At 35.0% G+C, this 15737-nt stretch overlaps 1 protein-coding gene across 1 annotated transcript; it reads right to left on the minus strand.

Moving 5' to 3' along the window:
• Nucleotides 1-12033: 12033 nt before the first annotated feature.
• On the minus strand, nucleotides 12034-15305 carry LOC136232250 (LRR receptor-like serine/threonine-protein kinase RGI5). Its single transcript, XM_066021305.1, has 2 exons — nucleotides 14072-15305; nucleotides 12034-12446 (listed from the first exon to the last, which is right to left on the minus strand). The coding sequence occupies exons 1-2, from the start codon at nucleotides 15303-15305 to the stop codon at nucleotides 12079-12081; spliced, it is 1602 nt and encodes a 533-aa protein (XP_065877377.1). The 3' UTR covers nucleotides 12034-12078.
• Between the last annotated feature and the right edge of the window lie 432 nt (nucleotides 15306-15737).

Below are 15737 nucleotides of genomic sequence, written 5' to 3' on the forward strand. Positions count from 1 at the left end.
GCTTATTAACTAAATAACGCTAAAACCCGTCCTAAAACCGTCCCCAAAGATAGGGGTTTTTGACCCCTATCAGTAACTGCCTAAGAACACGAAGCTCATCAACATTGTTTTTCATATGACCTTTATTACCAATACCGCCTTCACGAATCATAATCCAAAGCCTACGAAGTACAAGATGAATTGATGGTGTTTCATTCTCAAATATCGCATTATTTCTAGTGTACCATAAAATCCAAATCAAACTAACAACTCCAACTGACCATAACAAACCCACTTGAGAACTGAAGCTATGATTTAAACAATTCAAGATAAGAGTAACTAGAGAATCCGTCAATATGATAGGTTTACCAAAAAGAGAACCCAACGCTCTCCAAGTAATCTGAGAAAAAGGACAATGAACTAGAATATGTTCAATTGATTCCGAGGCCGCTTTGCATAAAATACAACGGGAAACAGTAGGTATGCCACGCTTTTGCAATTGGTCATGCGTGGGAATGTAACCTAATAAAGCCCTCCAGTAAATGATCGAACGGGAAGGAGGAATGACTTCAGACCAGATAAACTTGCACCATGGAACCTTTGCTGCATTATTACCTAATGAAAAATAGAAATCCTTGACAGTAAAAATACCTGAAGAAGAATATGTCCAGACGCAGAAATCCTCATCATCACCGCCACGCCTAATCTCCATAATATGTTGTTGCAAAACCTGTGGAAGCTGCTGCAGATTTATCCATGAATCTCCATCAAGAAATTCCTCAACGCTATTAAATCGAGTACGTTGGATATTACAGGGCAGATTTAATTGTTCACCCACCGAGGGCTTAATCCACAAATCACTCCAGAAATTCAGCTTTGAATTATTGCCTATCCACCAATGAGATTGATCCCTAAGAATATAGTAGACCTCTCGGATTGAAGGCCAAATCGAAGAATTAGAAATTACAGCTTTCGGGAGCCCAGAACGCGTAAGAAAATGCCGTTTTAAAAGAATTGAAACTAAAGAGCTCCCAGTAAGTAGTTCCCATGCCATCTTGCCAAGAAGAGCCTTATTAAATCGACGCAAATCTTTTATGCCTAGACCTCCATTCTCAATTGGACTACAACAGACTTTCCACGAACAAGTTTTCTTGTGTCAATACAACCAGTCCACAGAAAATTCCTAATACAATTATTCATCCTTTTCAAAAGCGTCATTGGCCACTTATAAATAATGAAGGAATGAACAAAAGCCCCTGTCAACACTGACTTGATCAAAGTTAACCGACCCGCAAATGAAAGAGAAGTTCCTTTCCATTTACTAAAATTAGCCAGGAACCTATCTGCAAGAGGCTGTAAATGACAACGCCTAGGAGCTCCGATAAAAAGTGGGACGCCAAGATAAGAGAAAGGCAACCCCTGCAGCCGTATGCCAATTAAATTCGCCAAAAAAGCAGCACGTTGGGCTGAAGTATGCTTCCCAAAATACACAGCCGACTTTCCCCAATTAACAATCTGCCCTGAAAGAAGACCGTAAAACTCAAAAAGATTTTTAATAGTGCGCATATTCCGGACAGTAGCTTTGCCAAAAAGCAATATATCATCAGCATATAACAGATGTGAAGGAAAACAAACCCCACGGGCAAACAACATATTTTCAAACTCACCACTTGCTTCTAATTTAGTGATCCAACGACTAAAGAAATCCTCAGCAAGACCAAATAAAATAGGAGATAGAGGATCTCCTTGACGAACCCCACATGAGCAAGTAAAATAGCCCCGAGAATGGCCCCCAACAAGAATCGAGACTCGAGAAGAAGAAAGGATATTAAGGATCCAGTCTCTAAACTGCAATGAAAAACCGAAAGCCTCTAAGACTGCAAGCAAAAAACTCCAATCCAGTGTATCAAACGCCTTCCGGATGTCAATTTTCAAAGCCATATTACCACCAAAACAACGTTTGTCCAAGGAATTAATCCCTTCTGAAGCTGCAGAAATACAGTGGTGGATACTTCGATTTTTTATGAACCCGAATTGGTTTTCAGAAACAATGCGAGAAGCAATAATTGCAAGTCTGTCTGCGAGAATTTTAGAAATAATTTTAAAACTAAAATTACTCATAACAATTGGTCGATACTGATCTACTCGGCTGACACCCTCGACTTTAGGGATTAAAACCATGAGATTAGAATTCATACCAGGAAGAATATGACCGTTGTTAAAAAAACTTTTAACCATATTACAGACATCAGAACCAACAATGTCCCAAAAAGTTTGGAAAAAAACCCTGTGAAACCATCAGGCCCAGGTGCACTGTCTTTATCCATACTAAAAACTGAAATCCGAATTTCCTCATTTGAAGGACATCTCACCAAATCAATATTGTCTTCTGTTGTGACAGATTGGGGCATAACATCTGCAACTACTCCTAAATCCACTGAAGTGCTACGACTAGTAAAAAGTTGGGAGAAATAATTCACCACATGTGAAGAAATAGCTTCCATTAAGTTTGTAATTTCTCCATTAATTTCCATAACATCAATTCCAACCCGCAATTTTTTAATAGCAGCAACACGGTGGAAGAAAGATGTGTTTCGATCCCCATCTTTTAACCATTTAACCCTGCTCCGCTCTTTATAAAAAGATTCTTTCCTCTGAAGCTCTAATTCAAGGCTAGCATGAGCTAAAAGCTCTTGCTCATGAAGATCAGTCTGGAATCCCACTTCTTCACTCTGATGTTGAACCGCAGCTAATTTCTCACTTGCAACACGAATATTTTCATCAAGCAGCCCAAAAACATTACGATTCCAATTTCTAAGAATGGGACGTAAAGTACGCAATTTATGGCATAGAAGTTGCGCAGGAGGTAACGAGATTTGTGCATCAGCCCAATGCTGAGCAATTACCCCATGTAGAAGAGGATGAGTAACCCACATAGAAAGGAATCGGAAGCGAGAAACATGAGGATCACCACGAGAACAGGAAAATAGAAGAGGATTGTGATCCGATAAATGTCGCGGAAGCGCAACACAAGAAATTGAATCCCAAAAATCCATAAAACCTGACGAGACCATTGATCGATCCAAACGGCACTCAACCCTTGCAGAACCTAATCTACCATTACACCAAGTGTACTTTGCACCAACTGTATCGACATTAAAAAACCGCACATGTCAATGAATGACCGAAAATCAACACAAGACGAACTAACCGGTAAGGCACCCGTCTTCTCATGTGCTCCGACGATTGCATTAAAATCTCCTATAATTAACCAACTCTCTGGAGATGAATCACATAGGCCAATAACATCTGACCAAAGAGATAAACGATGAGAAATTAAATTGCTGGCATAGACGAAGGTCAGACGCTGCACAAAACCCGATATACTATAATCCACTGTGATATGTTGCTCATGCTCACGAATAATGGTGACCTGATGAGAGATTCTTGCAAATAGCCACAAACAGGGAAAGTTTCTAACATTCCTGGCAATCAGCTTCAACCCCAGCCTACTCCAAAGTGTATTCGGAATACTATCGAACTGAACCATTGGCTCAGCAATACAAACGAAATCAGGTTTATTTTGTGAACAATAAAGGCTAAGAGCCCGCTGTGTACTAGGGTTATTCAAACCTCGACAATTCCAATAAAGGACAATCATGGATAATATCTTCCCGGTTTCTTGCGCTCTCTTTTAGGGCGCATTGATTTAGAGGCATTAATCTCAATTGACCGATGATTTAAATCCGAAGAAACAACCTCATCTTCATCTGCCCATGAAACACGCTTTGAATTCTGAAAGTTTGAGTTGGAAGGTGATAACTCTGAAATAATAAGTTCATTGTTTGCGCTCCCATCCATGTTGGATAAAAGATCAAATCTATTAGGGGATAAAATGTCAGCTTTCTGTGGCGAGTCCGGAAAAACAATACTCACCGGACGAGAGACATTAACATTATAACGTTTACTGATTGGTGGTAACCAATTGGTTATCGTTTTAATACCATTTCCCGTCCCAGCTTCATCCTCTAAATCAGATGATGAAGAGCTATTAATTTCTTCAACAATAACTTATTCTCCTGAAACCTGGTCACGGACAGGTACCGACTGTTTAAGGGCATCAGTTAAATTTTTAAGAATACCAAAGACAGGAATATCATCATTACTTTGATCACGAATTTTTTTCCAAATTTTAATGTTGTCTGGTTCTCCTGAATTATTCCTTGGAGTATTAGATTTTTGTCCATCAAAAGTATCTGATTCCGATTTAGATTGAGCCGTGGAACGTTTACGGGACGCAATTAAGCGTTTAAATTTTGATGTAATAGAGATTACGGCAGTATCATTCTGATTTGAAACGTTATTATCCGAGATTTGTTTGCATTGATGCGCCACATGCCCTATAGTCGAACATTGTTTACAAAATTTTGGCAAATCTTCGTATACAACCTGAATCCACAGTTTTTTGCCATCTCTTTCAATCCCAACCTGTGTCTGTAATTTACTCGCCATATCAATATCCAACAATATCCTAGCAAAATGTCCATAATCTCCTTCTAAAGTAGCTCGATCAATTTTAATAAGACCACCAAGACAACGAGCAATGTCCGAGAGGATCACAGGATCCCAGTAAACCCAAGGAAGATTGTAAAGTCTTACCCATATCTGAGCATTAGTTGTTTTTTGAGATAACGGATCAAAATCTGGGGTCCATGGTTGAATACGGAAAACTCCTGGTTTGAGTCCAATGATTCCACGACTGCGAACCAGCTGTTTAGCTTCTTCAGAGGGAAGCAAAACATGATAAAAACCCTTTCCTAAAGAGATCAAACGCCATGGGACAGAAATTCCCCATGCTTTCGTTAGATTTGAACGAAGATCGTCAAGTCTCCATTGTGTTTCTCCTTTATTCAAATTTAATCGTCCAATTAAAGAGTGATTACATAACTGTATCCGTTTTTCAAAAGCCTTCTGATTAATCTTCACAGACTTGTATTCCCCATCATCGGAAATCACAGCTTCCGAGACCGGAGGGACAAGTGAAGATGAAGCAACCACAGAAGCAAATGATTTATGATTCATAACAGAACTAGAACGTTTTTTATAATCAGCAAACATTTTTTCAATTCGATGATCAGCTACAGGTCGAAGAACAGGTGAGACCGGCCCAGCCATGGTGGCCGGGACGGCGAGGAAAGACTTCGATCTTAATCTCAGATTTAAACAAATCTAAAATAAGATATGTTGTTTGAGTTGCTCAGATCTGAATGGGGAAAATCTGATCGAGAGAGCCCCTCTCTGATAGCCAAACAGAACCACCGCATCAGACCATAGCCACCATGAAAAAAAGAAGATGACGCCAAAAGATGATTTTCGTCGGAGGAGCAAGACGATTTTCGCTGGAGGAGCAAGACGATTTAGCGAGCGTGGTTGATCGGTTGATCGTGCGAGGAAAATCTTATACGGCCAATCAAATTCCCCAAAAGTGGAATTAATTGAACCCTAGCCTTTGAATTCACCAATAGCCTTGCCTTTTTTTTTTCTTTTCTTTTTTTTTTTTTTTAAAAAACAGTTGTTTCAGCATTTTACCCAACACTTTCTATCTCTTATTTAGTATTGAAAGACGGGTTAATTGCATATGTGGTGTATAACCTTTGTCATTTTTCACACTTTGGTGTACAACCTTTAATTTTGCACATAAAACTGTACAACTTTTTGGTGACTTTCCACGAAAGTATACAACCGGTAGTTGTGACCGACCTCCCTAAAAGTCAAAAGTTGATCGGTCAATGCATCATGTTAGCATTTTGGTCGGTCAACGTGTCACGTCCATAATTTTGACTTTTATAGAGGTCAAATTACTGACTTGACGTGTTGATTTCGCATTGACCAGTCATAATTACTGACTATGCACTTTAGTGAGAGATCACCAAAATATTATACAGTTTTATGTGCAAAATTGAAGGTTGTATACCAAATTATGTACTCCCTCCGTTCCTTTTTATAAGTCATTCTAGCAATTGAGTTTTTTTTTTCAAAATATAAGTCTTTTTAGTTTTTCAAGAACTTTTAGTATAGTTTTCCGGTCCAAGCATTAAATTTTTTTATCTTGGTTCTTGTGTTTTTCAAAATTACAAGACTTATTCACCAATCATTAGATGAGAGAGAAATTTTTTGGGTGTTGTTATACCTAGCCACCAATTCCCACCCCTAGCCCCGTGAAATGACGAAACTGCCCTTATTGTTTTAGTCTTTGTAAAAAAAAATTTATACCTCCACCTGTGGTGGAGGCATATTGTTCACATGCCCCGACACCGAAAAATTGATTTTTTAAAAATCATTCGATTTTACTATAAACAACCGTAAATAAAACATATTTTCGAACAAAATTATGTATCATTAGTCATTTCCCATGTTTTTTCTTTACCAAATTAGTCCGGATTAGATTTTAGAGGGTTTTGAGTTTTTGACAGGATTTGGGAATTTGAGAGGATTAGTGAATTTGTTGCAAGAGCAGTTTCGTCTTTTCACGGGGCTAGGGGTGGAAAATGGTGGCTAGGTTTAGTAATCCACAATTTTTTTTAGTTAACCAATATAAATTCATTAATTTCACTCTATATTAATTTTTTAATTTGTGTGAAACAACTTAGAATGACTTATATTTTGGAATGGATGGAGTAATAAGTCAAAAGTTGTATACCACGTATGTAATTTATCCATTAAAAGGTAAAAGTCAGTTTCGAGAAAAATGGATACAAAATGGCACTATATTCCAAGGTTGTAAAAAATGTTAGACGCTAGTCGGATGGACAGGGCCCTCAAGGATTAATCGGGGATTAGTTGGGGATTAATCGGTGATTAATCGGATTCGTATTTTTATATTTTTTATTTGTTAATCAACAAATTAATATATAAATTCAATTAATATGTATTATACTATCTAAAAACAATAGTGTAAAATTATTTAATATAGAAAAACACGCATATTTGGAACATATATCTTTAAAAATATACAAACATCAACATTTCAACAACAATATCATTGAAACAACTCAAAAGTAAATTATAATAAAGAAAAAAATAAATTCAAAATAAAAAATGATTTTTTTCATCGTCACTTAGGCGGCGCCTGGGCAGTCGAGGCTAGGGGTGAGCATGGTCCGGTTCGGTCTAAAAACCGAACCAAACCGAATTGGACCGAACCAAATTACCTCTATTTTTTAGGACCAAACCAAACCAAATTATAATTTGGTTTGGTCTGGATCGAACCGAATTATTTCGGTCCGGTTCAGTTTGGTTCATGTTTAGACCAAACAAAGCACTAGAAACCTACAACTACTTGTGCCTTGACTAATTAAACAATTATATAAAGACAATAATCATATAATTAGTTTTTCTTTTGTATATATAATTAGTTGAGAGAAAAAAAACATATTTAATTGTTTTTTCTTTTCTATATATAATTAGTTAATTAATTTAAAACCTTAAAACTAAAAGTAGTACATATTATATTTCAGTTTGGTTTTGTTCGATTTTGGACCGGATCAAACCGAACCGAACCAAAAACCAAACTAGCTTAAAAATTAGGACCGAACCAAACCAAAATATAATTTGATCCAGTTTGGTCCGGTTTTTTCGATCTTTGGGTTTTTGGTTCGGTTCTACTCACCCCTAGTCGAGGCGGCCTAGGTGGAAACCAAACTGCTAAAAATCGGCTAGGACCCAAAAAAACTCATAGAGGGACTAATCGAAAAAAAATCGGGACGGATTCTCAATTTCGAACGCCTAAACGGAGCCTAGGCGGTCAAGGCGGTATTTGTTTTGAACAGTGCTATATTCTATTAATTTGTTTGGAATACCAAAATGTATTTCTAAAATTGTATATTTTTTAATGTATTTTGTAAGCATGGAAATCGTGTTAGACTTTTTATGAATTTGTTTTGGCCACATCTATATCGTGTTAAGTTAAATTTGGTTCATGACTTTTGTACATCAACTAATTTTTTGTTTCAAAATGAAAATAATAATAATATATTAAAAGTCAAGTAGTATTTGCTTCATGAGTTTTTCAACAATGTTTTTAGAAAGGGAACAAATTATTTTAAATATATAGTTGATTTAAAAATATAAACTCCCTATACATTATTTAAAAATAACCTAATAAGCTCTATAAATTTATTGAGATTTTTTTTTTAAAAGTTGTGGCAATGTTCTTACATTAAACAAACAGGCTAAAAGTTTCAGATTCGAACCCATGACCTCTACAGTCATAGATAAGCTCTCAACCAACAGGCTAAAAGTTTCACAATTGGTCTGTCTAGACCACAAAAAAAAAAAACTGGTTTTGGATAAAGAAAATTGATTTTAAGCCCAGACTAGCTATAAACCGCCTATTTTTTGGGATGGCTTCAGATTGATAAAAAGAACACGGTCTAGCTCGGCCCGATCTGATCTGACCAGACGTATTAATATTAATTATTAAATTTATATATTAAATATTTATTTATTATTATTTTTTTAGGTGATTTTATATGGGTTTAGTTTGAAATTTTATTTTTAAGTTCAAGCCCAGCCCGTTTAAAATTAACAGTGGACTAAGATTATATTGAGCATTTTTTAACAAAATCCCATTGGGCCCGGCCCATGAACAGATTATAACCATGTTTCACTCTAACTACCATAATTAACACATCAAGCTATTAGTATATTAGTATTTTAAGCTTTTTATTATTTAAATAGAAGGCAAAAAGCATAATTAAGCACATCAACTTTGACTGTTTTAAGGATCAAGTCACTGATCAATTATTTTTACACATTGAGCCATTGATCATTGGTTCTGTTATGAATCATGCCTTTATTTAACTTTTCCGTCGAGTTTGGGATGCATACATTGTTAGGGCGATTTGACCTGTTGACATGGACAAATAAAAATAAGGATTTATTGACTAGGAGAGATAAAAATTAAAAACAATTTTTTTTATAGAAATTAATTTCTAGTAGGTTCTTCCAAACTCGATCTTCTCCTCTTCAATTTCGCGATTTCTAGCATCAGAATCGCTAAATCGATCTTCTCTCCCAATACCAAAATTCATTTCCACCGTGTTCTTCCAAGCTCGGTTTATGGCTTGAAAAAACTTACTGGAAATCAATTTCTGAGCTAGTCAAAAAACTTTTTTTTTTTTGTGTGTATATAGAAGTAAAAATGTCCACGTCAGCAGGCCAAATCCTTTAATGGCGCTTGTCGTCCAAACTCGAAGGAAAAGTTAAATAATGGCTCAATCCATACAGAATCAATGATCAAAGGCTTAATGTAGAAAAATAATTGATCATAAAACAGTTAAATTTTATGGGCTTAATTATGAAAATAATGCGCCTTAAAATTCAAAGTTTTCTAAGATTTCTTTTATTCTTTTACCTTTTTCTTTTCTTTTAAATTAAGTTTTTAAAAATAAAAATAAAAAACCAAGGTCATCCTAAGTTCTGATTGGGCCGCTAAGCTCCAAATTGACTACGGTCTTACCAGGTCATTGAAGATTAGTAAACCCAACATGACTCAGACCGGAGATCTGATCGGTTTCTAGTCTGATCGTATCTGACAAAAATGTTTCTCAAGAATAATATGTTTCTAAAAAAAAGAACTAGGGTCATCTCAGAGTTCAAGATTACTCCAGTTCTTACCAGAGTTTTTTTTATATAGAAATGTTAATATTTCATTAAATAAGATAAATGTAGGAAACTTCTAATTCTACAGACAAGATCTACCGTTTCTGTTTCTTCTAGTTCCTTCTTTTCTTTGTTTCGTTAAAATTGAAGACTAATAAACTCAGCATGACTCAGACTAAATATCTGATCAGTTCTTGATCTGACCGACCGGCCGGAGCGGTCTGGATCTGAAAACACTGTTTTTGAGAGCCAATTATTTTGAGAAAAATAGAAAATGGAAATTATCAAGAAATAAATATTATAAATGCATTGATAAAAGTTATGACATATAGTGCATATCATTCATCTAGATACAACTCTATATTATGTGTTTTCTCTAATTCTCCTATGATTCTGCATTTCTAAAACCAAACAAGACTTATAAGCCTTTCTATCCTATTAAATAGGGTAAATTTCAAATAAAACCCTTGTGGTTTCACTAATTTTCAGATAAAGGATTGTGATTTACTTTTTTTCAAAGTAAAGACCGAGGTTTTCAACTTTAGCAAAATAAGGATTTTTTCGATTGATACTATTAAAATCATGTTTGACGACTTCAAAAATGATTAGTGCAAATCAATCCCAACTTTATTCCATGTTTGGCTTGATCCAAAATATTTTTTGCTAAATCCATTCTCGAATCAATCAAATCCCGAAAATCTCCGGAACTACTCTTAGGGAAGATATGTTTATATTGTAGTTTGTAGATAATTACAAGACGTGAGTATTTTTAGATTTAGAGTAGTGATATAGGGTTTCGGGACCTTGAAAGCTTTGTCTGGGACTTTGAGTCCCGAGCATTTTAAATTTTTATAAAGTGTTCGAGACTTTTAGTCAGAGTTCTGGACGTGCTTTTTACCTGGGACTCGAAGTCCCAGACTATTTTTGCAATCTGTGACTAAGTAACGGGCTGTTTAGTTATTAGCTCCAAATAGGAACAAATTCAAAGGGGCTCGAGCATTCACAGTTTGCCAGAAAACGCCGAAAATTCTATAGAAACTATGAACGAATACAGAACTACTCTGTTGGGCCTAAATTATCTAGAAAACATAAATTATCTAGAAATCACATATAGTGCATCCAGTGGCGAACTGTGTCGGGCCCAATTTTACACATGTCTATATGATTTTTTTCCACGCTATCTTGACACACCAAATCTCATAGGGAGGTTGGATTCATTCCTAGTAGGAGTTATTCTGACTTGGGTAAATTACACAATGATCATAATTAACAAATTATTTATAACTGTGTCAGACTCTTAAACAAATTTATTTAAATGTCAAACAAATTTATTTAAATGTCATATTTGGTGGTTTTTTAAAACTGTTTTTATTTCCTGCAACTGAATAACTGAAAATTTGACAAAAATAGAAATAAAATTATGATATTCTGATATTTTAAAATTTAAAATCATATAATGATAAAATACATAAAAGCGATTTTCATAATTGTAAATAGTTTTTAAAATATGAATTTCTGTGTAATTTTCCCTTCTGACTTCTGGGACCCCTTGTCTTCATTCCTGCAGTTAGGGCTGCACAAAACTAATCGAAAAACCAAATAACCGATTTTCGATACCGAAATGAAAATATGTTAACCAAAACCGATGGACTAAGTTACGATTTTTTTATATTTTAAATGGTTTAACCCAAATAGAAAAAATAAACCGATTATATATTAATACACATAAAACTAGTATAAATATATATAGAACTTTAATTATCAATATAAAAATATAAATATACATATTATATTTAATTTTAAATTAAAAATATTAAAATAACTTAATTTTTATTGGTTTAGGTGATATTGTTAATTGAATTTGAATTTTAATACTTCTATTTAATAATTATATAATTATATATTTATTGTTAAGTGAATACTTATATATTTAAAGCTATTTTAATCGGCCGAAATATAGATTAACTGTCCAAAATAATAGGTTAACCGTATTAAATAGACATGGTAATACTTTTTTCTTAATAGCCTAGTTAACCAACCATGTGCATCCCTACCTGTAGTGCATCTCCTTCATCTGGATACAACTCGTGTTAGATGAGATAAGTTCATATATAAAACGTAAGCGCATTGTGGTGAAGCTCTTAGCCTAGTGGTTGATAGCTTACATATGCATTGGGAGGTCATGGGTTCAAATCACATCCGAATCTAGTGGGAATTTTTCTTTCTTCCTTATAATGTAAGCGCATTGTGCGCAATTTTTTTTTTTTTAAAAGTTCATATATAAAACGTAACAGAAATAAACTATATATAAATGTAAAACAAAATTTAATGAAATATGAAACTGACTGAAACTAGCAGAAATTACAAGAAAGTAATTGAAATGACGGTAAACCTTTTACTTAAACAAACAAAAAATAACATTACAAACGTGTTATATTACATATTTTTTCCAACAACGCGGTTATGCGTTCGCTCTCTATCTCGATGAATTCTCCGATGATTCTGCATTTCCAAAACCAAACAAGACTTATAAGCCTTTGCTATCATATTGAATATCTCATCTAAACTTGGTATTTTACTCGTTGATTGATCAGTGCAAATCAATCCCAACTCTATTCCATGTTTGGCTTGCTCGAACATATTTTCGGGTAATCGCATTCTCGAATCAATCAAATCCCGAACATCTCCGGAACTACTGATCAGTCTGATGTACTCTGTAAAACCAGCTTCACCCCTTTCAAATTCCTCCTGTGGCCTCCTGTTTGTTATCATCTCTAGTAAAAATACACCAAACTTGTAGATATCTGAAAAAACATTAGCAAATTAGGCATACTTTTAGGATAAAAGATGCGTTTATCGTAAACTAATTATGGGATGCGGGACGACTGAGTTCGTGGTTCAGATGGTTAAGGTACGGGATCAGTTTAACCAATTAGGGAACCAATTCTAAAGATGGGAATGTAGTTTTCTTTAAAATACTTGGTGAGAGAGATTTGACTCCCCAGAAGGACCTATGCGACTCGAATCTGGATTAGTTACTGTCGACCTAGGATACCAGGTAATTAGACAAAAAAATTACGAGATGTGGGTATTTATTGAAAATTTCTATAATGGGTTGGGAGTAAACTGAGAAAACAGAATAATGTACAAAAATAATTGACACTGACACTAAACCAAACAATATATAAAACCGAATTTAGTTAAAAAATGAAACAACAAATAAAAATAACTATATTTTCTCATTAAATTTACGTCAACCATTAAAAAAAATTAAAATACTTTCCATATATATATACATATATACATATATATATATATATATAGGATTATTATCTTAGTAACAATATAAAAATTAGACTTTAAAATCAAATATGTATCTATATTTATATATGAAAGTAGAATATCAATAATTTAGTGCGGTTCATTTTTTTTGTCCAAACCGATCCAAACACCAAAATACACCTAAAACTGATGCCGAACCGAAGTATAAAAAAAACTGAACCGAAAACCAAATTGAATTAGTTAAAACCAAACCGAAAACCGAACAATATATAAAACCAAAATATAAAACCGAATTTAGTTAAAAAATGAAACAACAAATAAAAATAACTATATTTTCTCATTAAATTTACCTCCACAATAAAAAAAACTTAAAGTACTTTTAAAATATATCTATATTGAATTATTATTTTAACAACAATGTAAAAATTTAGACTTTAAAATCAAATATGTATGTATATTTATATATGAAATGTAGAATACGAATAATTCAGTGCGGTTCATTTTTTTCTCCAAACCGAAATGTAAAAAAAAAACTGAACCGAAAACCGAATTGAATTAGTTCGGTAATTTGAACTAAACAGATGCACACCCCTAATCGGGATCAGGCCTCATCCACTCAAATGATGCCACATCAGCTCAAATGTTGATGTGGCACATCCAGATCCCGATCCATAATATAATTTCTCATATTTATGATAGTTTCTAGATTTAGGTTAGTGATATAGGGTTTCTAGGAGTTTTAGTCTGGGACTCAACTACGTGTAAAGCATGCAAAGATTCATATCTCAAAGCTTTACGCGAGTAGAACTCCCGGAAACCCTATATGACTACCCTAAATCTATAAAAACACTAAAAACTACCAAAATCACGTAATTAATTACCTAAACTACAAGAAACGCCAATATCTATAAATCACAATAAGCACCCTCTCTTTAACCCAAAATCCCGTAATTAATTACCTAAACTACAAGAAACGCAAATCACAACCTCTCTTTAACCCAAAATTTCGTAATTAATTATCTAAACTACAAGAAACATATCTTTAACCCCATATCTATAAATCACAATAAACACCCTCTCTCAGTGAATCTTGAATCCGTTAACCCGAACAATTAAATAACAAAATATAGAGATTAAGAGAACATACTTTTGGAGTAAACATTTTGGATCCCAATCTTAAACCTTGAAATTAGAGGCTCCATCTTCAAATTTAGCAACACACTCTTTGTTCTAAGATCATACCCAATTTCAGGCCATTCCTCTTGTAAATAACACATCCCTTCCACAACTTTCATTACCAATTTCAACCTTTGCTTCCATGAAGGAACTGATTCACTCAACCACATTTCCACATTTCCCCCTTCCGTCCATTCCGTCACTATCGCCCGAAATTTCCGATTACCGCACCACCCGAGCACCCGGACAACGTTCTCATGTCGCAGCCGAACAAGTACCTTACATTCCTCCCTAAAACCCCCATGATCAATGTTGTTTTCGCGGTTTTCGCGGTATATATCTACCCTAACATCACTTCCGTCCCGGAGGGTCCCCTTGTATATACTCGTTGTGTCGGTTTTCGCGACCAAATTTGTCCGGGAGAAGTTGTTAGTGGCAGCCCTAAGCATTGCGGGGGTAAACGTGTGTTTCCGGACATGTAAGTAGTCTGGGCGGACGATACAAATCCACCCGAAACAAACTATTGAGACAATCAGACAGAAAGGAAATCCGATTAGGAGAAACACGGCTTTTAGGGTATAGTGACGGTGGCTCGGAATGAGGCCGGAGTAACGGAAACTCGAGGCGTTAAACCGCGTAAAGAAGGAGGAATCCGCGACAGGACTCTCCGAAAAGGAGTTGAAAGAGAGATTGAGGGATGTTAGATTAGTAAGGGGAGTGAAAGAGGAGATGTTGATATCTCCAGTTAGGGCATTGAGACTTAAATCAAGAGAGTGAATTTGGGAACAAGATAGAACATCAATTGGGAAAGTTCCTTTGAGTGAATTATTGGATAAATCAATGGAGATGATGCTTAAAGGGCAGTAATTCCAGAAGAAGGTGTAAGATAGGTATAAAGGGACGATCTTTCGGCGATTTCTGAGGTCAATTTTGGGGAAAGATTCGATACAGTTAGGGTTTTTTGATTCGTTGCAGAGATGGCTAGCAACTATGGTGAATTTGAAGATTTCGTTGAGGTTATCCATAGGGGAGGGATTGCAGTATCGGAGAGAGGGGGAATGTTGGCAGTTTTTGATGATTGTTAAGTTGAAATCTGGAGGGGGTTTTAGGGTTGCGAGTTCTTCGACTACAGTTGCAGAAAATGTTGAAGAAACTGAGATTGTGATGATGAAGAGGGTGATGGAAGTTTTGGAAATGGAAGCCATGGAAGAGATGGTTAGTTCGATTGAGATTTACAGTAAATAACTTACTCGTTGTAACTGTTGAAGTTTAGAAAATAACTGTATAAATAATGTGCCGAAATCAAGGAGTTGCGAAGGGATAAGCGGACCAATTTTATCCTTAACGTTTAAAATGGTGCAATCTTATCCCTAACATTGGCAACATTAGAGTAAAATTGTACAATTATAGATGTTATTATAGGTAAAATTGCACCATTGTACACGTTAGGGATAAAATTGATGCTGACGGTAAACGTTAATGGTATTTTTGCACCATTTTAGGTGTTATAGGTAAAATTGTACTACTTCAGACGTTAGGGGAAAATTGATTCTAACTGTAAATGTTAAGGGTATGTTTGTAACATTTTAGACGTTATGTATAAAATTGCACCATTTTAGACATTAGGGGTCAAATTG

Source organism: Euphorbia lathyris, chromosome 6, assembly GCF_963576675.1.
Source record: "Euphorbia lathyris chromosome 6, ddEupLath1.1, whole genome shotgun sequence".
In the NCBI taxonomy this organism is placed as follows: domain Eukaryota; kingdom Viridiplantae; phylum Streptophyta; class Magnoliopsida; order Malpighiales; family Euphorbiaceae; genus Euphorbia; species Euphorbia lathyris.

Bases quoted from the DNA above. Each gene is read 5' to 3' on its own strand.
- LOC136232250 (XM_066021305.1), bottom strand. From the start codon at position 15,305: ATGGCTTCCATTTCCAAAACTTCCATCACCCTCTTCATCATCACAATC. The intron at 12,447-14,071 runs GTATGTTCTCTT...ATGTTTTTTCAG, and splicing joins CCAAAATGTTTACTCCAAAA to ATATCTACAAGTTTGGTGTA.